We start from the raw sequence: 25,174 nt of genomic DNA on the forward strand, positions 1-25,174 counted from the left end.
TTTTTTTTTTTTTTCCGTTTCATTTTAAACTTAGCTACATGGTTCAGTTTTATATGCATGTCCCAGTTAAGGAAAGACACAGAGGGCAAGGCATATCAAAATCCAATAGGGGGCTATTGGACACATGCAGAATCATTTGTGATATAAGCTAAACCATGGTACTTTTAATATCTCTGAACCCCTTTTCCTGCTCTTTTCACTGCAAAGTGCTTGGCAACCCTTTCTCTAGGCTAATAGAAACTGCTTGTAATATTTGCTCATCCTCATTATTTTCGCTGTCAGTGTTTCCTTAAAAATCCATTTCCCATTTTTGTTCTAAAATTTAAACTCCACATTACTGATATGCAAGCCAGCATTTCCCTTTTGGCAATGTTGCCAAGTAATAAACAAGATATGGAGTGGAGATTAGCTGGAATGAACATCTAGAATAGGTCTTATCTTCACACCTCTGATCTCCTTTTGTCATATCCGGGCCAAGGACATATATAGCCCATTTCAGGATAAATATGTATGTTCTCTAGCTGCATTCATTCCTAGATCCTATTACCGTTTTAAGTCCAGAGGTAACATTTGTAGGTTCATTTGGAAGAATTTGGTCTTCTTATGCCACTTTAGTCGGATAGAGGAAAAAGCCAAATCACTTCTTCCCTGAGAGAGCATTTCATGCGTCTCCATCTCCGTGATCGCACCGAGTCATCACGGAGCAGTTGGCTCTGATACGCTTGCACAGACACAAATTGAGTCCGACAGGACTGATGTCTCCTGGACTTTGCTGTCATTTGAAATGCTGGCATGAGGACAGGAACAGTGCAAGGGGGAGGGGAGCAGAGCGGATTCCTTTAGCACTTTTCCTATGAAGTTTTGAGAATTTTAGCTTTCGATAGCTGTGAACTGCCTGATAAGTTATTTTCCCAGTGTGATTGATAACAATAGCAGATTTGGGGCAGCTGGCTAGCTTTTGGTTTCAAGTGGATGTGTTTCAATATCTAACTTGCTGCTTCATGCCACCTGCCAATTGGTTAAAAATAAAAAGGGCTAGGGAGTGGATGGGTAATTACAATGATCCCCCACCTTTGCATTTAGTCTTATCTTTCCTGCATTCAAAGGACACATGCATAGTAATGAAAAAGATAAGATCTTTAAAAAAATTTTATTCCCAGGCTCAAGCTCAGTTTCAGAAAAGACGGGCTATAGTGTCTGCGCTATAATATTTTTTCAAATACAAGTTATTTTAGCGGATTAGGTTATTTCTGGATATCTCTAGTATTTCCTGTCAAGAATTTTGTACGTGTTTCAAATATTCCAATATACAAATCTTAAAGGTATACTGTTTCATTTGGCACAGGAATTCTGATTGTCATGCTCAAGTTTTCACCATGATAGAGGAAGCAATAGAAGTCAGTGCTCTCTCTATATATTCAGAGCCTACTCTGTGTAAGATGCTGTGCTAGATTTGTTGAAGCTTCCTATAGGAACAACTATTTATCAGCCGAAGAGTCATACTTCAAATTAGTGCTTGGAGCGTCAGTCATGGCTTCCCTTCTCTTCAGCTCCCACCATCACCCTGTGTCTATGTTACTTTTCACCTGGGACTTTCGCTCTGGCCTAATAGTGCCGCATTTACGTGTCAGCTCATCTTCTCAAAGCACATTTCCTTGCTTCTGCTCAGAAACACTAAGTAGCTTTATTTGTGGTTTGCTGTGGAAAGGCTGCTTGACTTAGATTGGCATTCAGAGCTCACCATGACCTTTTCTTTTCTCTTTTCTTTTCTTTCCTTGCCTTTTCTTTTTTCTTTGTTTTCTTTTGTTTTCTTTTCTTTTCTAGCCTGAACCATTTTGTTTTGCCTCATTTTCTTCTGCTTTCCTAATGAATTCATCACTCCAACCCAGCAGTCTCAATGTGGTCCCTGCACCAGCTGCATCAGCATCACTCAGGAACTTGTTAGACTCCCATCACAGACCTAGTGGACCACACATGGGGGGGGTGATGCCGAGCTATCTGTTTTGTTTTTTTTTTAATTTTTTTTTTTCACCCAGCTATCTGTTTTTACAAGCTTTCCAGGTGATTCTGATGCATATGGAAGTTTGGGAAGCCCTACTCCAGCCAAACCTGGACACTCATCTTTTCCAAAGTTCCTTTCCCACCACCCTGCCTTTGTACAGAATTCCTGGAATGCTTTTCCCTCTTCTTGGTTAAATCCTTCCTGTACTCTCAGGCTCACTTTGAGATACCGCTTTATCTAGGATACCATTCCTGATCCTATCTTTTATGGCATTATTTGGTTTTCCTTCCTGGCACTCATCACTTATTAACTTATACTAGTCATCTGATGTGTCTGTTTTATTTTCCCTACTAAACTGGAAAGTCACAGAGGATAGAATCTGACTCATTTTTGTACTTCATAGCACTTTATACTAAGTGCATTTGCACGCAGTAGGCTCTCTAAAAATAGTTTGTGGCTTATTGATTTTACATAGAAGATTGAGAAAACTAAGCTATTGCCCAGGAGACATATAAAAATCCTGTTAAGTCAAACAGGCTCATGCTAACTATTGTTTTGACTTATTGAAGCCAAACTAGACTTGAACGTTGATGTGTCTTCAGGGAAGAAGCCAAATGTGCTAGTGTAAAAAATCCTAACCTCTCCTATTTAGCTGGAGAAGTTGAATTAGCCCTGTCACTTCCCCTCGTGCCAAGAAAGCAGCTTCCATTATTCTGTCAATAATAGACTTTTATCCAGCACGGTGGTGCTTCTCTTAAATCTTTCTCATAGTGTTGCTGTGCTTTCTTCCACCGATGTATTCATGGAGTGTTTCATGAGAAGTGACAGTTGCTTCTCACAGCGCTCTGCCCAAAAGGTGGCATGAGCAGAGAGTGGAATTCAAGGTGGTCGGCTTGAGAGCCCGACAGTGGGAACAAGATGTGCTCGGGCGGCCCCATTTCACAAACCAAGTTACTGCCTTCTCATACAAAGGCATCCCAGTTACAGTTTCTTGTGTCTCTACAATGGATTGTGGCTCTCGTGGTGGTGGTGGTGGTGATGGAACAAGGGGAAGAGAGTAAGAAACCTAAGTGTCTTTGTGTTTTCTTTCCTTTGTTTCCCTTCCTCTGCCCTTGCAGGCTCTGAAAGAGTTCCAGCTGAAATTCCAGACCGGACGGACTCGCTGCCGCTTCAGAGGCGGTGACCCCAAACTGCCGAGCTGCAGGATGGTGCACGTTGCCAGGCCGCTGCTGCTGCTCCTCGCTCTCTTCCTCCGCGCGGACGCCGACAGTAAGCCGTTCTCCCTTCTCTGCGGGGCTGAGACCAGAATGAGTGGTTTTGTTTGCAGTGGCACTAGGCTCAGGGCCTCTGAATACGTTTCCTTTGGAAGTAAATCCTGAGACACTGTGGGATCCTCCTTGGCTACCGGCCAGCCTTTGAAAGAGATTATTGACGTGACTTCCTTACCATTTCCTCTCGCTCTTAATGCCCCTTTTCTTGTGCATCTCACTGCTCCTACTGTTTTGTCTTATTTTTTTTTGATAGTCTTACCAGCCCGGTGGCAAAGATACTATGAGACCGATGACATAACTCAAACTGGGGTTAACCAGTTGGTGGTGCCAATAAGTAAACACCGTTCAGACCCATTAGAAATGTCTTTCGTTTTGCGGATATTTCTATGTCTAGAAAAATGCACAGTGTCACATTGAGCCCAATTAAACTTCCAAGCCCCTTGTAGCTGTCATAGCAGCTGTTCTAATGTACTGTTTCCGACAGCTGTCGTCGAGTACAGTATTCAAACAAATCAAGCAGAACTGACAACTTTGTGGCCGGGTGAAGGGCGTGGAAATGTGAGGAGAATTCTGTGGAGTACAGACACCGAAGTTTGGTTTATTGGACTCAATTTATGAAACTGAGATTGTGGTCGATTAGCTTGCCAATTAATGAGAAGATCGTATCTCCTCCGTAATTAGGAAATCATTAGGTCTACCTTGTTTACATATGTTTCTTTTCCCATCTGGCCCATGGCCTTTTGGAAGAGATAGGACTGGAGAAACGCATGTCTCTGGCTTGGGCTCTCTGACATGGCTGGTTTCTTCGCAGTGGTGTAGCTCCTGAGCGAGTTGGCCATTCTCTTTGGGAGTCCCCTGGTACTATGAAAATGTATAACATCTGCAGTCATTAACTTTTCCCTCTGCTGGCTATTTCAGTAAGATTAAATTTGATTCATGCTGAGGATGTTTCAAAGACAAGGATCCTGTGTCATGTTGGCCCCTACCTATTAATTGAATTCTGACAAAAATTTCTTCAATAGCCGCCAATGTCTTTGTTTAAACAGGGGCTCTGTTTTCTAAAGAGAGTTTTCTAGGAGTGAAAGGAATCACCTTAATAACAGGATACATATGGGACATGCATGTATTAAGCACATTCTCTGGTTAATAATGTATATAGTCTCCTAATTAGCACTTGAGAGTGTTGGTTTAAGGTGACGCCAAGGAATGTCTAGGACAATGCCAGCAAATAATTAACTGGGAAAAGACCCAAGTGAAAGATGCTCTTGTTAGTTTAAAGCCATTTATGTCAAAATCTATTTTAAAGTTGTAATCTAAATTTAGTTTATTAAAGAAATCAGGCATATGGCTTTATTTTTCTGTTTTGGCTGGAATGAGAGAAGTATGTTGTTTTACAATTGTTAATTTTTGGCAAAAGCCTTTCAGCACCCTGGGAATCCACTTTAATTTCAGATCACAGTTAGAGATTTCCTTAAAGTTACCAGATATAATTGTCATATATCCATGAAGTTATCCTTTCGGATAAGTAGAAATGTTCTTCTACTGAGCAGCTTTACTTTTGTTTAAATCTCTGGTGGAATGTGGCAGGCAGATGTCAAGTACTCTTAAAATTGTTTTAAAAAACAATCTACACTACAGATGATCATCACCTACTCCTTTCCCTCCTGCTCCTCCCCTTCTCCTTCTCCCTCCCCCTTCACCACACTTCCTTTATAGCAGCCTTCCAAAAGGGAAAACAGAGGCCACATTAGCAACTTTTCCTTAAGATGTTTACAGGGTTATATATTTATATAACAGCTTTCAACCTCAAGATGTAAGCTGAAACAGAATCCATTCTCTCTCACTCTTCCCATGGCAACTGAAGAAAGGGGACAGACTTTGCCAGATTAATTTGTTTAGTTTTGCCCAGGTCTACTCAGCCTTGCTTTAGTATGTTCTCCCTTCAGCAGATTCATTTGGCATTGTTGAATAGGATGTGTAACCTGAGAGTTTTTGGTGAGAGGAAAAATTGGCCATATTTTTTAAGGTACGTTTTCAAAGAAGAAAGAACATCCCTTATCAATCTGTTGGAGGATATTCGTGGTACATGAAAACACATGGTACAGTTGGGGATGTGATTTTAGTCACTTAAGGATGTTTAAGGAACAATTGGGAAAATAGGATCTAGATTATAACCTGCTAAATTATGCCGCTACCTTTTCATCAAACACTGAAAAAAACCCAGACACCCTAAGTAGCCCTGAAGAAGAATTAGATTTTTTCATCATCATATAAATGTAGTATTGTTGAAGCTTCCACTAGTGGGTTCACTGGTTTGTTACTCTATGCTTTGATTAGCCCATGTAGCCATATTTGTTTTTCCTTTTACCTAACTCTATTTGGCATTTATACAAGGAATCAGGAGTTCTATTTCAAAATTTAATAGTAGCTTGTCAGAGCCATTTGAGAACTATGAAATAATTCTTAAAAATGCGCTTGCCCTTTTGAGAAAGAGGACTGTGTGGGGGTGGGGAAATTAAAGAAGCCACTCTAGTTTACCATGCTAATTTAATGTGTTCTGCTCATTGCCTTTTGAAATGATTAACTCCAAAGAGCCAAGGAGTCAGGATTATCATCTGCTGTGTGGAAGTCATAGTAAAGTGCTGGGTGTGATGTTGCATTAAGTAGGAGAGCTCTTAGGAGACTTGGTTCAAACCCAAGTTGAAAAATTGTGATAATATCCCTTTAGCAGAAAATTGTAGTCTTTGCCATTGCCAATTTAAAATGCCCCACAGATCCCCACCATTATTTTAAAAGGCTGGATATATGCATGGATCTTATTTCATCTGTGTCTTGAGTGCTTGAAATGATTTTGCTTGTTGTTTCTTGAATGTGTGTACACATGGTAGAGCCGTGGTCTCAGTGTGACTTCTGTTCGAGCACAAACAGTAGTTCTTCCTCATGTCAGTCCAACCAGTTTTCTGGCTTAGGTGGTGGTCCTATTGAGGTTCATTCTGGTTTAAGCTGTAGTCCGATTGAGGTCAAATTTTGTCTTAGGCAGTGGTCTGATTGAGGTCAATTCTGTGATAACGTGCATGCAAATTAAAAGTAAATTTATATTAGCATTTTCCTGAGGTATTTTTCTTTTGGCTGAATTTTCGTAACAGTTTTGGTAGTTTTATTTCACGTGTAGCTTTAGATTTCTATTCACTAGTCTTTTGTTTGTTTGTTTGTTTTTAACCTAGGTGTGGGCTACAAACCTGCTTTTAACACCTTCTTTCATTAAACTGGTTTCACTCTAATGAAATCACTTATGGCTTACTGTTGCACTCTGGACTTGAGTTTACACTTTGACTACTGTAATTTGACCTGAATTCTTATTGGATCTTCATTAGAAACACAACTTTTGATAGTTTAATTCCTCAAATGGCTTAATTCATCCATTTTCTGTCGCTTTTTGCATTTTTCCGTCTCAGATGGTGAACGCTCCCTCATTTTCCTCCCTTATTGTAAGGACCCTTCCTTAGTCCCTGTCTACTCACTGTATTCCTATCCTATAGGAAAGCAATTAGTTTTCCCCCCTCTTTGGTATTGTATCACTGTGTCTGTTGGCATTAGAGAATAGGCTGGCATCTCGGCACTAGGGTAACAATTCTTACCTTATGTATTTCCTGATGGGCATTGTGGGGTAATGGTTACGAAAGTGAGCTCTAAAGCCAGAGTCTGGTTTTAAGTTCTGGCTGTCATCTGTAATCTGGAGCATGATACACCATGCTCTTTACCTCAGTTTCTCTGTCTTTAAAATGTGAGTGATGATGATGATGATAATCACAATGATTGTATAGGAGAGGGCCTACTCTTGGGTTTTGTGAGCATTGAATGAGTTAATGTAAAACACAAATCAGCAGATGGCACATAATAGGTTTTTAATAAATGTTAGCTGTTATTATATCATTATTTCAAAAACATATAGCCAACATTGTTATTGAGCAGTTCTATGAGGTGGTGTGCTAAAATGCTTTTTTATTTGACCTACAGATTATCAAAATTTTGGTGGTTGGTAAACCAGGTTTCCTCATACCATGTTAATGACCTAGCTTGCTTCTCTATAAAGTCTCATACATAAGAGATTCTTGAAACTCTTGTCCTGTGAATTAAACTGAGGATCAAGAGGAAAAATTATGAAGCATATTTAGTCAAGCTAGTTAAGCTTAAAAAAAAATAGCTCCTCTCTCAGAATTACCGATTTAAAGTTAATTTGGCTGGGGCCTAATTAATGGAAAGTGTTCCATCCTTCTGTTGCTTCTTGTAATGCATTTTTTTTTTTTTTTTTTGAGCTGCTCAGAGAGAGTAGTTATAGATATTTACTATAGGCAAATATTCTAATATAGGGGCCATTGGACAGAAAGCTGGAGGTGGAGGTGAGCTTGGTACAGAAGAGAGTAAATGGCTTTTGATATGGTCATAAATTATTCTGTAAGAAAAAAAATAAGGAAAATAATTAGATTAAAGGGCAGGGCAAATTATTCCTTTTGCATTTTGCAGAATCACTTCTGAGAAGTAGCCTAAGTCATATAGTTGGACCTTCCAAGATGAGGTTAGAAATGGAGACGATGTCTTTCTTATGTCATCAAAATGCACACCTCTCAGCAGATAGACCATTTCACACTGAGAACGTTAATATTCATTTAAAAATACCTTTTTTGTTTTTACTTTAGATTGTGACTATTTGGGTATGTATGTATATCACAAATCATTTAAACCATCCTTTAAAAGGTAAATTGCTTGGGTGATGAAAATGTTCTAAAATTAGATTGGAGTGATGGTACTAACTGAGTAAAAACATACTAAATGCCATTGAAATGTACACCTTAAGTGGGTGATCTGTATGTTGTGTAGATTATATTTCAATGAAACTATTGAAAACAGAAAAGGGAAACTGCTGCTTAACCCAGCAATTTGGTCAGATTCCGTTCGGTGTATGTAACCCGAAAAGAAGGTGTGCTGATTTCTTCAAGCCAGTTATGAGAGACCTGCTCACTGAGGAGAGCAGGGAGAAATCCAGTTCATTTCCCAAGCTTATTGATGGCTTCCCTGTTTTCCTTTTCTCTGAATTTACAGATGTGTGGCAAAATAAAAACCTTGCCTTTCCCTCCTCCTTCCCCCCCCAATTTAAAATAGCTAAATTAGCAACATCCAGCTGTCTGCAGCAAGGAAAATATCCCAGCTATTTTACTGATCCTTAAAGCCCCATTGCAGAGTATTTGTGGCTTTCTGAGTTAATTGCTCTCAGCAGAGCTGTACCTACCTAGTAAGATTAAGAATATGTCACAAAATCAACCAACGTGTACACTTAAAAGCATTTTCTTGATAATAGAGGGACTTGATTTAAAAAAAAAATCCTAAGTATGACATGTTTCTTATCTCTCATCTCTGTGATGAGGCCCTTTGCTCAAAAGATGGAACAATATCTGAAGTATTGATGAATTACTTCTTGTTATTGCTGATAGCCTGGTGATAGTTGATTAATCTGCTCTGTGATTTCCTCATTTCTTTCTTTTTACATTCTTAATTTCTTTAATTTTCCTCACTTAGCTAGTATTTCAGATAACCTTGATTTGTTTGGGAGCCCCCACTCACTCTGCTGCCTATTTTGCTCTGCTTCACTAAATTTTAGAAACCACCTCCCCCCCAAAAAAAAGAAAAAAGAAAACTCCCAACCAGCATCCATTTTGAAATTAAGAATCAAAGACCGGTAATTGGATGGAAACCAATTATCTTACCTATAGTTTTGTCTTTTCTCTTTTCCTCAGTTTGCTTTACCTTCATTTATTTATTCACCAAAGTCATGTGTGTATGTGTGCAAATGCTTGTATGTATGCTCCATGAAAGGCTTTGTACAAAATGGTGGAAATATAAAAATTCAAAGAATGTGGTTTCATAGCAGTTTGTAATCTACCTTCAGAATTCATAGCTCACTTTTTAGAACTTTCTCAAGCAATATTTTCAGAATTTATCTCCAGGGGGAGAAGTAGTACTTAAGACTATGGACTCAAGAGCCGAAGTACATGTTCAAATGCTGCCTCTGCTATATAATTATTCTGAGCATGGGCAAGTTACAAATATCTATGTGTCTCTCATCTGTAAAATGAAGATTGAAAATAGCACACTTGATATGGTTATCATAAAGATTAAGTAAAGAACTGCTTGCAAAGCATCTTGAATAATAGGATTAAATATTTACTAAATGTTAGTTGCTGTTATACTTTTTTCTCATTAGCTTCATCATTTCCAAGTTAGAAGCATCTATGTTTAGATCACTGTTGACATTTATTATCCCATTAACTTCATAATTTGAGCAATATCTTTTAAATATGTAAGTATGTATCTTTATATATATTTATGCTTCCAAAGGACATTGACTCATTGGCTCATTCATGTATTTAATAGTCTCTTCAATAAATGTTTATTAGACACATTTCCTGTGCCAAGCATTGACTTAACTACTGGAGGTACAATAGTGAGATAAAGAGATACGGTCCCTGCCCCAAAGGGCTTACACTCTAGAGGGGTAGAAAAATATTGTCTTTTATTTTTTTTTATTAACATATAATGTATTATTTGCTTCAGGGGTATAGGACTGTGATTCATCAGTCTTACACAATTCACAGTGCTCACCATACTACTTACCCTCCCCAATGTCCATCACCCAGCAACCCCATCCCTCCCACCCCCCTCCACTCCAGAAACCCTCAGTTTGTTTCCTGAGATTAAGAGTCTCTTTTGGTTTGTCTCCCTCTCTGGTTTCGTCTTGTTTCATTTTTCCCTCCCTTCCCCTATGATCCTCTGTCTTGCTTCTCAAATTCCTCATATCAGTGAGATCATATGATAATTATCTTTCCCTTATTGACTTATATAGCTTAGCCTAATACCCTATAGTTCTATTCACGTTGTTGCAAATGACAAGATTTCATTTTTGATGGCTGCATAATATTCCATTATATATATATATATATATATATATATATATATATATATATATACCACATCTTCTATATCTATTCATCTGTTGATGGACATCTTGGCTCTTTCCATAGTTTGGCTATTGTGGACATTGCTGCTATAAACATTGGGGTGCATGTGCCCCTTCTGACCACTACATTTGTATCCTTGGGGTAAATACCCAGTAGTGGAATTGTTGAGTCATAGGGTAGCTCTATTATCAACTTTTTGAGGAACCTCCATACTGTTTTCCAGAGTGGCTGTACCACCTCACATTCCCACCAAGAGTGTAGGAGGGTTCCCCTTTTTCTACATCCCTGCCAATATCTGCCATTTCCTGACTTGTTAATTTTAGCCATTCTGACTGGTGTGAGGTGGTATCTCATTGAGGTTTTGATTTGGATTTCCCTGATGCCGAGCGATGTTGAGCACTTTTTCATGTGTCTGTTGGCCATTTGGATGTCTTCTTTGGAAAAATGTCTGTTCATGTCTTCTGCCCATTTCTTGATTGGATCATTTGTTCTTTGGGTGTTGAGTTTGATAAGTTCTTTATAGATTTTGGATACTAGCCCTTTATCTGATATGTCTTTTGCAAATATATTCTCCCATTGTGTCCGTTGTCTTTTGGTTTTGTTGACTGTTTCCTTTCCTGTGCAAAAGCTTTTTATCTTGATGAAGTCCCAATTGTTCCTTTTTGCTCTTGCTTCCCTTGCCTTCAGTAATGTTTCTAGGAAGAAGTTGCTGCGGTTGAGGTCAAAGAGGTTGCTGCCTGTGTTCTCCTCAAGGATTTTGATGGATTCCTGTCTCACATTTAGGTCTTTCATCCATTTTGAGTCCATTTTTGTGTGTGGTGTAAAGAAACGGTCCAGTTTCATTCTTTTGCGTGTGGCTGTCCAATTTTCCCAACACCATTTGTTGACGAGACTGTCTTTTTTCCATTGGTCATCTTTCCTGCTTTGGCGAAGATTAGTTGACCATAGAGATGAGGGTCCATTTCTGGGCTCTCTATTCTGTTCCATTGATCTATGTGTCTGTTTTTGTACCAGTACCATACTGTCTTGATGATGACAGCTTTGTAATAGAGCTTGAAGTCCGAAATTGTGATACCACCGGCTTTGCTTGTCTTTTTAAATATTCCTCTGGCTGTTTGGGTCTTTCCTGGTTCCATACAAATTTTAAGATTATTTGTTCCATTTCTTTGAAAAAAGTGGATGGTATTTTGATAGAGATTGCATTAAATGTGTAGATTGCTCTAGGTAGCATTGACATCTTCACAATATTTGTTCTTCCAATCCATGAGCATGGAACGTTTTTCCATTTCTTTGTGTCTTCCTCAATTTCTTTCATGAGTATTTTATAGTTTTCTGAGTACAGATTCTTTGCCTCTTTGGTTAGATTTATTCCTAGGTATCTTATGATTTTGGGTGCAATTGTAAATGGGATCGACTCCTTAATTTCTCTTTCTTCTGTCTTGTTGTTGGTGTATAGGAATGCCACTGATTTCTGTGCATTGATTTTATATCCTGCCACTTCACTGAATTCCTGTATGAGTTTTAGTAGTTTTGGGGTGGAGTCTTTTGGGTTTTCCACATAAAGTATCATATCATCTGCAAAGAGTGAGAGTTTGACTTCTTCTTTGCCTATTCAGATGCCTTTTATTTCCTTTTGTTGTCTGATTGCTGAGGCTAGGACTTCTAGTACTATGTTGAACAATAGTGGTGATAGGGACATCCCTGCCATGTTCCTGACCTTAGGGGAAAAGCTCTCAGTTTTTCCCCGTTGAGTATGATATTCACTGTGGGTTATTCATAGATGGCTTTTATGATATTAAGGTAGGTACCCTCCATCCCTACATTGTGAAGAGTTTTAATCAAGAAAGGATGCTGTACTTTGTCAAATGCTTTATCTGCATCTATTGAGAGGATCATATGGTTCTTGTTCTTTCTTTAATTAATGTATTGTATCATTACAATGATTGACTGATTTGTGGAAGTTGAACCAACCTTGCAGGCCAGGGATAAATCCCACTTGGTTGTGGTGAATAATTCTTTTAATGTACTGTTGGATCCTACTGGCTAGTATTTTGGAGAGAATTTTTGCATCCATGGTCATCGGGGATACTGGTCTGTAGTTCTCCTTTTTGATGGGGTCTTTATCTGGTTTTGGGATCAGGGTGATGCTGGCCTCATACAATGAGTTTGGAAGTTTTCCTTCCATTTCTATTCTTTGAAACAGCTTCAGAAGTATAGGTATTAATTTTTCTTTAAATGTTTGGTAGAATTCCCCTGGGAAGCCATCTGGCCCTGGGATCCTGTTTGTTCGGAGATTTTTGATGACTGCTTCAATCACCTTACTGGTTATGGGTCTGTTCAGGTTTTCTATTTCTTCCTGGTTCAGTTTTGGTAGTTTATAGGTCTCTAGGAATGCATCCATTTCTTCCAGATTATCTAATTTGCTGGCATAGAGTTGCTCATAATATTTTCTTATAATTGTTTGCATTTCTTTGGTATTGGTTGTGATCTCTCCTCTTTCATTCATGATTTTATTTGTTTGGGTCATTTCTCTTTTCTTTTTGATAAGTCTGGCCAGGGTTTTATCAATCTTGTTAATTCTTTCAAAGAACCAGCTCCTAGTTTCGTTGATCTGTTCTACTGTTCTTTTGGTTTCTTTTTCATTGATTTCTGCTCTGATCTTTATTATTTCTCTTCTCCTGCTGGGTTTAGGCTTTATTTGCTGTTCTTTCTCCAGCTCCTCTAGTTGTAGGGTTAGGTTGTGTATTTGAGACCTTTCCTGTTTCTTGAGAAAGGCTTGTATTGCTATATACTTTCCTCTTAGGACCGCCTTTGCTGCATCCCAAAGATTTTGAACAGTTGTGTTTTAATTTTCATTTGTTTCCATGACTTTTTTTAATTCTTCTTTAATTTCTTGGTTGACCCATTCATTCTTTAGTAGGATGCCCTTTAGCCTCCATGTATTTGAGTTCTTTCTCACTTTCTTCTTTTGATTCAGTTCGATTTTCAAGCATTGTGGTCTGAAAATATGCAGGGAATCATCCCAATCTTTTGGTACTGGTTGAGACCTGATTTGTGACCCAGAATGTGATCTATTCTGGAGAATGTTCCATGGACACGAGGGAAGAATGTGTATTCTGTTGCCTTGAGATGGAATATTCCGAATATATCTGTGAAGTCCATCTGGTCCAGTGTGTCATTTAAAGTCTTTATTTCCTTGTTGATCTTTTGCTTAGATATCTGATCTGTTCATTTGAGTGAGGGGTGTGTTAAAAATCCCCTACTATTACTGTATTATTGTCAATGTGTTGCTTTGATTTTGTTATTAATTGGCTTATATAATTGGCTGCTCCCATGCTATGGGCATAGATATTTACAATTGTTAGATCTTCTTGTTGGATAGACCCTTTAATTAGGATGTAGTTTCCTTCCTCATTTCTTATTATAGTCTTTGGTTTAAAATCTAATTTGTCAGATATAAAGATTGCCACCCCAGCTTTCTTTTGGTGTCCATTAGCATGGTAAATTGTTTTCCACCCCCTCACTTTCAATCTGGAAGTGTCTTTGTGTCTAAAATGAGTCTCTTGCAGACAGCATATCGATGGGTCTTGTTTTTTTTTTATCCAATCTGATAGCCTGTGTCTTTTGATTGGGGTATTTAGCCCTTTTACATTCAAGGTAACTATTGAAAGGTATGAATTTAGTGCCATTGTATTGCCTGTAAGGTGACTGTTACTGTATATTGTCTATGTTCCTTTCTGGTCTATGTTACTTTTAGGCTCTTTCTTTGCTTAGAGGACCCCTTTCAATATTTCTTTTAGGGCTGGTTTGGTGTTTGCAAATTCTTTCAGTTTTTGTCTGTCATGGAAGCTTTTTATTTCTCCTTCTATTTTCAATAACAGCCTAGCTGGATATAGTATTCTTGGCTGCATTTATTTTTCTCACTTAGTGCTCTGAATATATCATGCCAGTCCTTCCTGGCTTGACAGGTCTCTGTGGATAGGTCTGCTGCCAATCTAATGTTTCTACCCTTGTAGGTTACAGACCTCTTGTCCCGAGATGCTTTCAGGGTTTTCTCTTTGTCTCTGAGACTTGTGGGTTTTACTATTAGATATAAGGGTGTTGACCTATTTTTATTGATTTTGAGGTGGGTTCTCTGCCCCTCCTGGATTTTGTTGCCTGTTTTTTTCCCCAAATTAGGGAAGTTCTCCACTATAATTTGCCCCAGTATACCTTTTGCCCCTCTCTCTCTTTCTTCTTCTTCTGGGATCCCAGTTATTCTAATGTTGTTTCACTTCATGGCATCACTTATCTCTTGAATTCTCCCCTCGTGATCTAGTAGTTGTTTATCTCTCTTTTTCTCAGCGTCTTTATTCTCCATCATTTGGTCTTCTAAATCACTAATTTTTTTTCTGCCTTTTTTATCCTAGCAGTTAGAGCCTCCATTTTTTATTGCACCTCGTTAATAGCCTTTTTGATTTCAACTTGGTTAGATTTTAGTTCTCTTATTTCTACAGGAAGGGATTCTCTAGTATATTGTATACTTTTTTCAAGCCCAGCTAGTATCTTTATAATCGTCATTCTGAACTCTAGTTCTGACATCTTACTAATGTCTGTACTGATTAGGTCCCTGGCAGTCGGTACTGCTTCTTGTTCTTTTTTTTTTGAGGTGAGTTTTTCTGTCTTGTCAGTTTTTCCAGTGGAGAATAGATGAATGACAGAATAAAATGCTAAAAAAATCTTAAAGGTTTAACAATGACCCCAGAAAAATATACACTAAACAAATCAGAAGAGACCCAAAACCGGGGGAAAAGAAAGGGGGGAAAAATAAGAAGAATATGATTAGGTTGGTTAATATAACAGAGCCACCCACTAGATTTTGAGTGTATTTTCGTTTGTTAGAAAAAATTGCCTCCCAAAATTTTAAAGAAAGAAAAACTTATATATGTATAAAAATAAGGGTTAATACGATGAAGGGTTGGAATATGACTGTAAAGATGAAAATTAAAAAAGATTTTAAAAAAGGAATTGACACGGTAAGAAGTTGGTTGAAAAAAGAATGAAAAGAATTTTTAAAAAAAGAGAGAATGTGATCAGGTGAGAGACTAGGACAACGTCATACACTAGATTTAGGGTAAATTTTGGTGTGTTAGAAGAAACTGTATCCCAAAATTTCAAAGGAAGAGAAACTTATATATATATATATATATATATATATATACACACACACACACACACACACACACAAAATAAGCTTAAATATAATGAAGAGATAGAAAATGAGTGTAAAAATGAAAAATGAAGAATGAGTTTAAATAGGAATTGATAACACGTTGGTTGAAAAAGGAAAGAAGAAAAATTTAACTAAAAAAATAGAAAAAGAAAAATTAAGAAAATTTCAAAAATTAACTTTGAAAGACTAAAGCATCATGGGAAAAAAGCTATGAATTTTATGTGCTGTATTCCCCTAGTGCTGGGGTTTTGTCATTCTCATTGATTGGTAAACCTGGTCTTGGCTGGCTGTTCTTGCTGATATTCTGGGGGACGGGCTTGTTGCAGTGATTCTCAAATGTCTTTTTTGCCTGAGGCGGAATTGCACCGCCCTTGTCAGGGGCCAGTCTACGTAATCTGCCCGGGTTTGCTCTTACAGCTTTTGTTCCCTGAAAGCTTTCTGTACAGCTTTGGAGGATGAGAGTGAAAATTGCAGTCTCTCAATCTCTGGTCTCATAGGAGCTGAGAACTCAGGCCCCACTCCTCAATGCGCCCCCAGAGAAAAGCAGTCAATCACTCCTCTCTCCCTGGTCTCTGTCCGCACTCTGTGCTCACCCGGCCTGTGACCGAGTGTTTCTGTCTCTGGCACAGGGCCCTGTTTGGAGTCTCCAAACCCAGCAGATCCCCGTGGTGCGCTCCCACGCCACTCCTCCTGGGGGAGGAAGGGGAGATTCCCCGGATCTGCCGCTTGCTGGGTCCCTGATGGAGGAGCAGTGGGCTGACTGTGCCACGGATCATGGTTTATGGCAATCCCGAGCTGAGAGCTCATTCCTCATCTCCATCTCTGCAGCTGGCTTCCCCGCTCCGATACCTGGGAGCTCTGCTGCACTCAGGCACCTCCGATTTTTCTGTGACCCCGACGGTCCTGAGACCATACTGTCTCAGTGAGGGTTCTGCGCCCCCCCCCCCCCCCCCCCCCGCTTAGCCACTGGAGTGATGTCCCTCAGCGGAGCAGACTTCTAAAAGTTCTGACTTTGTGCTCCCTAGGTCTATCACTTGCTGGTATTGGCTGAGAAGGCTCCCTCCCCTCAGGGTCTATCTTCCCAAATATCGCCTCTGATTCACTTTTCCTCAGGTCTTACCTTCGAGAAAGTGGTTGCTTTTCTTTTCAGAGTTGTTGCTATTCTTTTCTTTGATTTCTTGTTGAGTTTGTAGGTGTTCTGAATGGTTTGATCCCTATCTAGCTGAATTCCTGGGACCAGACTAAATTTAGGTGTCCTACTCCTCCGCCATCTTGCTCCTTCCCCAGGGGTAGACTAAAATTTAACATTAATCTCAAAAGTTTACACTTTCTGAATGTATTAAATGTTATGAGGGAGGAAAATAGTGAGCTTAGTGCCTCATCTGTTCAGAAGAGGAATAGAAAGCTTTCCTGAAGGAGTGACTTTTTAAAAAAATTTTGAAATAATTTTAGACTTAAGAAGTTGATAAACTGTACAAGAATTTCCCATGCACCTTTCACCCAGTTTTCCCCAAAGTAATATGTTATATAATGACAGTACTTTATCAAAATCAGGAAATCAGTATTGGCATAACAGTATAATGTACAGAGTTTACTTGTTTTATATCGACTTATTTTTAAAGGTATATAGTTCTGTTAAATTTGGTCACATGTGTAGCTCCAAGGAAATGATTTCTGAGCTAGTATCTGATGGGTGAATAGAAGCTAAGTAATCTCTATCTGAATGAGCTGTTATGGTTCAAGAAAGGACATGCTCATGAGCCCTGAGACAGGGATAACTTAGTGTTTTCCAGGGACTGAAAGGATGGATGTGCCTGGATCCCAGACAGTGAGGAGAGAGAATTCAAATAAGGCTGGACAATGGGCAGAGACTGTCTAATGCAAGGCCTCATAGAACTTGTTCAAGATCTTGGTTTTTATTCTAAGAACAGCTGGGAGAGTGTTGTGAAGAGATTTGCATTTAAAAAACATCCTTGTGGCTGCTGGGTGGAGAGATGCTTTGGAGCCAGGCCAGCCAGAGTGGCCTTGAGATCTGTTGGGAGGCTGTTTGGAAGCTATGGAAATGATGGTGGGGGGCTGGGGGGGGTGTGGGTACCTGGGACCAGAGTGGTGGAGGTTAGGGAGGCAGGACAGCCTTGACACTGAAAAAGAATCTTAGTTGACTATTGTGAAGTGACAGTCTCCTAGAACTTGAACGGATTATTATAATTTGGAGTGAAAGAGAAGACCAGGCTAGTAAAGGATAAGAAATCTTTTATTTTTAACATGGCATTATATATTTTTTCCCAAAAATATATCACTGCTCATTTTATAATTTCCCTTTTTGGTTATCTATTTCAGGTACTTTTATTTAAGCTTATCTTTATGGTAGTATCTGTGAAGAAAAGTGGAATCAGACTCAGTTTAAAATTGTGAATGAGGTTCAATAACTTACTACAAAAATATTTCAAGTTAGTTTTGTTTTCTGACAAAAGTTTTAAATTCCATCTACAGTTTTTGATGAGCTTTGCAAAATCACAGCATAGTGTTATGATAGTCATTTTTTTTTTGTATAAACAATATTTATTTATTCATTCATTTTATTTGATCAACAAATATTTATTGTCATTTGCTATGTGCTAGGTACCTTTTTTTTTCATATATATTAAGATTTTTATTTAACAATAGCTTACCAGAGCACATACCCTCCCCAATGTCTATCACCCAGCCACCCCATCCCTTCCACCCCACCCCCCACTCCAGCAACCCTCAGTTTGTTTCCTGAGATTGAGAATTCCTCATATCAGTGAGGTCATATGATATATATGACAGTCATTTTATAGTACAGCTATTAAGTGTGACATTAAAATATACTAAGTACTTATATCTTCATTTTAAAAAACACACAAGATTTCACTTTTAAGTGAAAAATACAGTACATATAGCAAACCTGTTAAACTAAATACATTCCAGCAGTTTTTCTTTTCTTTCTTAGTTGTTTATTGTTAATTTTTAGAAAGGGTTTGTTGTTTATCACTAAAAAGGTCTTCTACAGTTTTAAGCTTATAGTGACTTCAGGTAGATACAAAGAAAATCCTCTAATATCTATATTTTCCTTTAAAAGTATATTTAAATCACAACAGTTAATTTTTTTATTATGTTATGTTAATCACCATACATTACATCATTAGTTTTTGATGTAGTGTTCCATGATTCATTGTTGCGTATAAAAATATTTCATTGAGTAAATACCCACAATGTGCAGAGGAGAGGGGCAGCAAGACAAGGTTATAGACAAAAAGTAAATGAACAGTATGACTTTGGATGGTGATACGTGCTTCAAAGATAATAAAGCAAGATGGGGGGTGATGGAGGAGGCAGGGCACTCCATTTTGTATCAAGGAAGGTCTTGCTGAGCTGAGTGATGGGAAGGGATCAGCCATGAAAATGTGGCATTCTGGGCATCCAGAAAAAAAGAGCAGTGATTTGCCAGGAAGGAGCCCAGTGTGTTTCAAAGACAAAATAAGGCCCAGAAAACTGAAGCACCGTCAGTGGGAAGAGATAGGTAGGCGAGGCAGGGAGGGATTAGATTCTGTGGCCTGGAGGCCGTGTGAGAAGCTTGGCTTGTTAGGCAGTAGGGAAGCAGATATGTTCTCGGGACATCTACCTGTGCAGCTTGAGGTGGTCACTATGGTCCCTTACCAGAACAAAATGAATATATTTTCTGCAAATAATGCATTGCAGGGTTGGTACAATTTCTTGATCAAGTTATAAATCATTGTCTAAATGGCTTAACTGAAATTTCCTTTGCACCAGCCAGTATAGATTTTGAGCACTAAAGCCTTCGGCTAACAAAAGCACAAATCTCTGCTTTTTTGCTCTTTATCTCTGGCCAGTTTTGCTTTTCTTTTAAAGCAGATGATAGTTTTACATTGGAAACATGTAATTAAGTCTGCATGTCCCTTCATCGATATCCATAGCTGGAGAGGACTTAGGAAGGCACGTATGAAAAGCAGATCTGTAATTGGAGGGTGATCAACATTGACTTGCAGGGAAGAAGGGAACTTTAATAGGTCTTTTCTCTGCATGCTTCCATTTAGTCAGGGTGATAGCAATCAACTCCTAAGTGATTCTTAGCTTGTATTTCCTATATAGATGAAAGCATTTAAACAAAAGTTTTCCTGGTTAACCTCTTCCATTTGGGAAAAAAAATATGGCTTACATGATTTAACATATTTGGACTTAGTTTTAAGTCCAAAGGGGATATAAGGTAATAAATAAAATGAGGATTATTGAACCATAACTTCAGTGTATTTACTCCAAAATAGTACATACTATAAACAACCAGATTTGTCTTAAATTCTAGCCTTTCTGCTTACCTGGAGAGATTTTCTTAATTCTCCTGACCCTTTGGCGATGCCGACATGCATTACCTGATGCACAGCCATGTTCAGTAAAGGTTTGTTTTCATCCCGCCGTAGATACTGCAATGCCTGACGCATGCAGAAGTCAGCCATCTAGCATTGTCACCTATTGCGATGGTTTTCAGATCAAGGAATTAAGCAGCATATACCTTAGATCAGCAACAAACAAAACAAATGAATAAACAGAAGCATCCACATCATAGATTTGTATGTTACCTGTGTGCTGAACTCTAAGTGAAGTCTCCTCATGCTGTGTTTCTGCTATCAGTGCAGCCCAAGCTTGGCACTATTGAAATTTTGGGCTAAATAACTCTTTGCGGTTGGGGACTGCCTTGAGTATTGTGGGACGTGTAGCAACATCCCTGGTTTCTACTATTAGCACCCTGGCCTCCAGTTTTGACAACCAAAATGTCTTCTGACATCGCTAAATGTGCCCTGGGAGGCAAAAGCACCTCTGGGTTAGAACCACTAATAGTGCATGAGCTCTGGAACAGAATGTGGGGCAGAGGTTGGGAGATGTAAACACTTCTAACTTCTGTGGGGTTTGTCAGACGTATGATAGACCTTTCACAAGTTCTTGAAATCAGCTGTGCCAACTGGGAAGGATTGGTCATAGTTCTGTTTAGTATCTTTAATAACCGAAGGCAGATTGTCTGATTTCTACATGTCTCAGTTTTGTGGTCTCGAATTTCAGATGGTAATGGTAGGGTTGCTGCGAGGACTAAATACTGAGGAATGTAAGGTGTTTAGAACTATGCTTCAAACGCAGTAAGCACTCAATAAATGTTAGCCAATGTTATTATATTAACTATGAATTTTATACTATATGAATTTGATACTGTTACTATATTATTTTTATTTTATTTTAGCAATAAAATGCAATTTTACCTCCTAGCAATGATTGTGATGATACCTTCCCCTTATACAATTATTTAAACACTTTTTATTTTTAATCTAATTTGTTCCTGAAAATTCTAGGAGTAGTCAGTATACTTTTTATTTTATTTTAATTTTTTACAGATTTTATTTATTTGAGAGAGAGAGAGAGAAAACTCTGCGAACATGTGCATGAGCAGAGGGGAGGGGCAGAGGGAAAGGAAGAAGCAGACTCCCCACTGAGCAGGGAGCCCGATGCGGGGCTGGATCCGGGGACCCTGGGATCATGACTTGAGCCTAAGGCAGATGCTTAACTGACTGAGCCACCCAGGTGTCCCAGTATACCTTTTATTATCACCACTTCTCAGATAAAAGAAACCAAGGGTCAGAACAGATGACCTGCCTGGACCAAAAAGGTGAGTAGGTGATGGTAAAGGGCCTAGAACTCAGCTCTCTTGACTTCTTGTCCAGGCAGGAGGCAGGTCAATTAAAAGGGACAGGCACAAGAACTAGAAGGCCTCGGCGGTCAGAACCACATGCAGCTGGCCCACGTGATGCCCCCAGTTCAGCAGCCCCCGGGGGGCCCAGCTCCGCTGTAGCTGTCCAGGAACCTCACTGATTCAGTGAGGATTCAGAGTCACGGAGGAAAGATTAGATCATATCCACAATTTATGCACTATATAAAAATTAGAGAAGCATCAAATGGCTTTTAGAAAAGCTCTTGTACCATTTCAATTTAAAAAAGAAAATACTATTAGTTTGGAAAATATTGCATTCTGTGCTGCCAGTGTTTTATTATAAAATGATTTTATTATAAAATGATTTTTAGTTTTCATTAGGCTTCCTTGTTGCTCTTATCTGTCCATTTGATTCTAAATTGTCAGCGGTAAGGTCTGCCTTCATGATCTTATCACTGTAATCATGATGTCATCATCCTCCTAGAATGTGATAGATTGGAAATCAGGGCCAAGGTATTTTACAGCTTCTTTCAAGGTGTGGTCAGATTACCCTCCCCTTGAATGTGAATTGGTACTTTGATGCGCTTTAACCAATAGAATGTTGCAAAGTGATGCTACTCCAGTGCTGGGCCTAACCCTTAGAAGTCTGGGCACTTCCACTTCTGCTCTGTGGCACCTTGAGTCATCATGGAAAGATACCCAGTTACCCTGTATTCTGGACCCCATGGAGAGAAAGAAATGCCTATACAACTGGAGCCATCCAGTACAATCCAGTACAAATCGGAGCCATCCCAGGTGAAGAGCCAGATGTATGAGCAAAACCATCTTTGCTTGCCAGCCAGAGTCCAGCCTTCTCCTGGTGACTACAGGCCATGTGAGTGAGGTCAGGTGAGAGGAAGAAAAGGACCACCCTACTGAAGCCTGCAGGGCAGAATCCAGTGCAAAGAAATCTCTGCATTAAAGCAAGTTTTGAAGTGGTTTAAAACACACCAATAAATAACTGAAACACATGGTGATTATTGTCATCAAAATGAACTTTTCAGCTTGAGGAGCAACCTTGGACCTGTGGTTGCTTTATTCTTCAGATGATGTTCTAGGTAACAAGCACTTACAGGGACCCTTTTCTGGGTAGATGAACACATTGGTATACATCAGTTAAAACCCTACCTAGTGCTACAATTCTGAAACCTTTACACATTTTGCACGCTTTTTTTTAAAAGATTTATTTATTTTAGAGAGAGAACACATGTGAGGGGAGGAGGGGCAGAGGGGGAGGGAGAGGAGAGAGAGAGAGAGAGAAACTCAAGCAGACTCCCCACTGAGGGGGGAGCCCAGCGTGGGTCTGGATCCCAAGACCATGAGATCATGACCTAAAGCAAAATCATGAGTTGGACGCTCAGCTGACTGAGCCAAGCAGGTGCCCCAACACATTTTGCATGCTTTTGGACCAGAGGTTGGCAAATGTTTTCTGTTTTTTTGTGGGCCACAGAGTCTGTTACAATATTCGACTCTGCCATTATAGGAAGAAAACAGTCACAGACAATGAATAAATAAATGGGATTTGCTCCGAGTTCATGGCTTGACAACCCTGCTTTTGACCTTACTCATTGACAAGTTCTCACCAGACAGTGGGAAATGGAGAATACTTAACAGCAGAGGACCTTGTATTAACCTGGTGAGATTAAGTAAGGAAAGGAGACGCATTTGATTAGCCTCTTTTAGCACTTTGCTTTGTTAGTAATGTTTATTGGGAGCAGATTAATTAGAATAAATAAGTTCAAGGAGCACATCTCTTGATAAACAGAGATGTTTAATAGTGCTTAACCTTTAGAATTTATGCGGCAAAAGCTTTGCGTGTTACTGCACTTTATGTCTTGTGGGGGTGCTTCAGGTATTCGGCTGTTCGTGCCACTTCAAATTGCAAACTCCTGAAAAATGAATAATTTATCAGCTGTGGGATATTTTCATTGCACCGTGAGCCTGACATTTGGAGCTATGAACACCTTAAATACAGAGAAAAAAGTGCTGGGGAGTGTTACATTTGACGGGAATGTTGTAACTGGATCTGTAAAGAAACAGGATTATAATCATGGGTATTAAGCCTGATACTGGTTTCATAGAGGCAAGCAGAAGCAGAAACGTCATGGTGAATTTGGTCACATCATAGGTCTTTCTGGTATAGATGTACTCTGTACCATCTCAGTGCTTATAAATCAAAAGCAAAATAAAACTAACGAGAAAGCACCATTGATCCAGCAGCAATGTTCAGAAATAACACTTATGATCCCGTATGTCAGCAAATTGAAAAGCCTCCATGGAGTGTGGTGAGGGGGCAGTGTGTGCAATTGACTGTAATCGGAATTCCTGACTCACATGGGAAAATATAAAGCACCAACTGTTGCCAGTTTGTCCTGGCAACTAGGAGAAGGCACAAGTTTCTGAAAATGTATGAAAGCATAATTCTATTCTTGTAAGGACAGAGGCTGTATAGAGTTGTATGCAGAAGTAGGACTAATTATATTAAACAAAAATCTTGGCTGAATATGAAGGAAGCTGACTAATGATTAAGTCTATTCGACTGTGGAGTAAAATCTCACGGGAAAGAATGAGAGCCCCACTGCGTGAATCATTTGAAGTAAGCGGCAGAAACCACTGTGGAGAACTACTGTTTCTGAAGTAATCAGAACTACATCAGCAAAGGGATATAAAAAGATCATTTAGCAACTGCAAAGCACATAATTCTTTTTGCATTTTAATTGTTCTGATTTGGAGTGAGAGATGGAAACAGGAAGGGTATTATGATAATTATCATAAAACAATTGCTTGTATTCTGGGGTCTATTTTCCCTCGAGAGTTTTGCAGTTTAATAAATGGATCTGATGCCACTATTGGGCAGGAAATAAATTGGCTCCCTTCCCTTTGGGGGGCCACTAGACTCTTCTTTATAGCCTAAAAGAAGCTTTCACAATTGCTCACGATCACCAACATTCTGTTTAGCTCACCAAGCGCTTTGTGTTTGTCCAGTTTTGCTAGTATTCTCCCCTCCTCCCTTTCTGCCTGCACATCTTAGCCATTCCAAATTTTACCTACTCTTCCAGTGCCATCTTTGCTGCTGTCTTCTTCCACTCTCTCTTTTTTTAAAGATACTATGTATTTATTTATTTATTTATTTGAGAGAGAGAGAGAGCGTGCGTGCAAGCATGAGCCCGGGGGAGGGGAAGAAGGGCAGAGAGAGAGGGAGAAGCAGACTCCCCACCAAGAAGGGAGCCCGATGCAGGGCTTGATCCCAGGACGCTGGGATCATGACCTGAGCCGAAGGCAGATGCTTAACCAACTGAGCCACCCAGGCGCCCCTTCTTCCACTCTTATTTAGTGCCCACTGTGTCCCAAGCACCTGGAGAAAACGAGAAGCCAGAGCTAAGTCGGTGCTCTCAGAATTACCAGGGAGGTAATACAGAGATAATGACAAAGCAGGGCAGTGCGTGCAGTAGTGGACATATGCTCATGCTGTTGCCACCAGCAGGTCATTGCTGGAATTTGAAGGCAATATGAATAGGTGTGGTGGAGACGGGAAACATGCCGGGAAGCATTAAGGCAGTGCCCAGGAGCTTGGAACTTGCTTGGTAGATCAGTGATACTCAACTTGATGATACTTGGGAATCACTTGGGGCTGACACTATAGCTGTCTAGGCCATACACTGATGGATTAAACCAAAATATACAAAGGAAATTGTTTATTTATTTTTTATATATGTTTGGTATTTATGGATATATATCAAAGAACTCAATACATATCAGTACAGAGTATTTGTTGCACAACATTCTTACACTCAATGGAAGGTGAGACACCGTAGGCAACAACACTGAATATGATCGTTAAGGTTTGATCTCATGGATAAAGTAGGTCATTTCGAATTCTTTTCCCATATGATTTTTTTT

At 39.3% G+C, this 25,174-nt stretch overlaps 1 protein-coding gene across 50 annotated transcripts in view; it reads left to right on the top strand.

Annotated features, from left to right (window-relative positions):
* PTPRD (protein tyrosine phosphatase receptor type D) overlaps positions 1–25,174 on the top strand; it is a 2,332,398-nt gene that overhangs the window by 1,913,624 nt on the left and 393,600 nt on the right. For all 50 annotated transcript variants that reach the window (XM_032392357.1, XM_032392358.1, XM_032392356.1 and 47 more), the window contains one exon: positions 3,121–3,271. In XM_032392357.1, coding sequence (XP_032248248.1) covers positions 3,208–3,271 — 64 coding nt within the window. In that variant the 5' untranslated portion in view covers positions 3,121–3,207. The remainder of the gene's footprint in view (positions 1–3,120; positions 3,272–25,174) is intronic.

Source organism: Phoca vitulina, unplaced genomic scaffold (genome assembly GCF_004348235.1).
Source record: "Phoca vitulina isolate PV1807 unplaced genomic scaffold, GSC_HSeal_1.0 scaffold67, whole genome shotgun sequence".
NCBI lineage: Eukaryota > Metazoa > Chordata > Mammalia > Carnivora > Phocidae > Phoca > Phoca vitulina.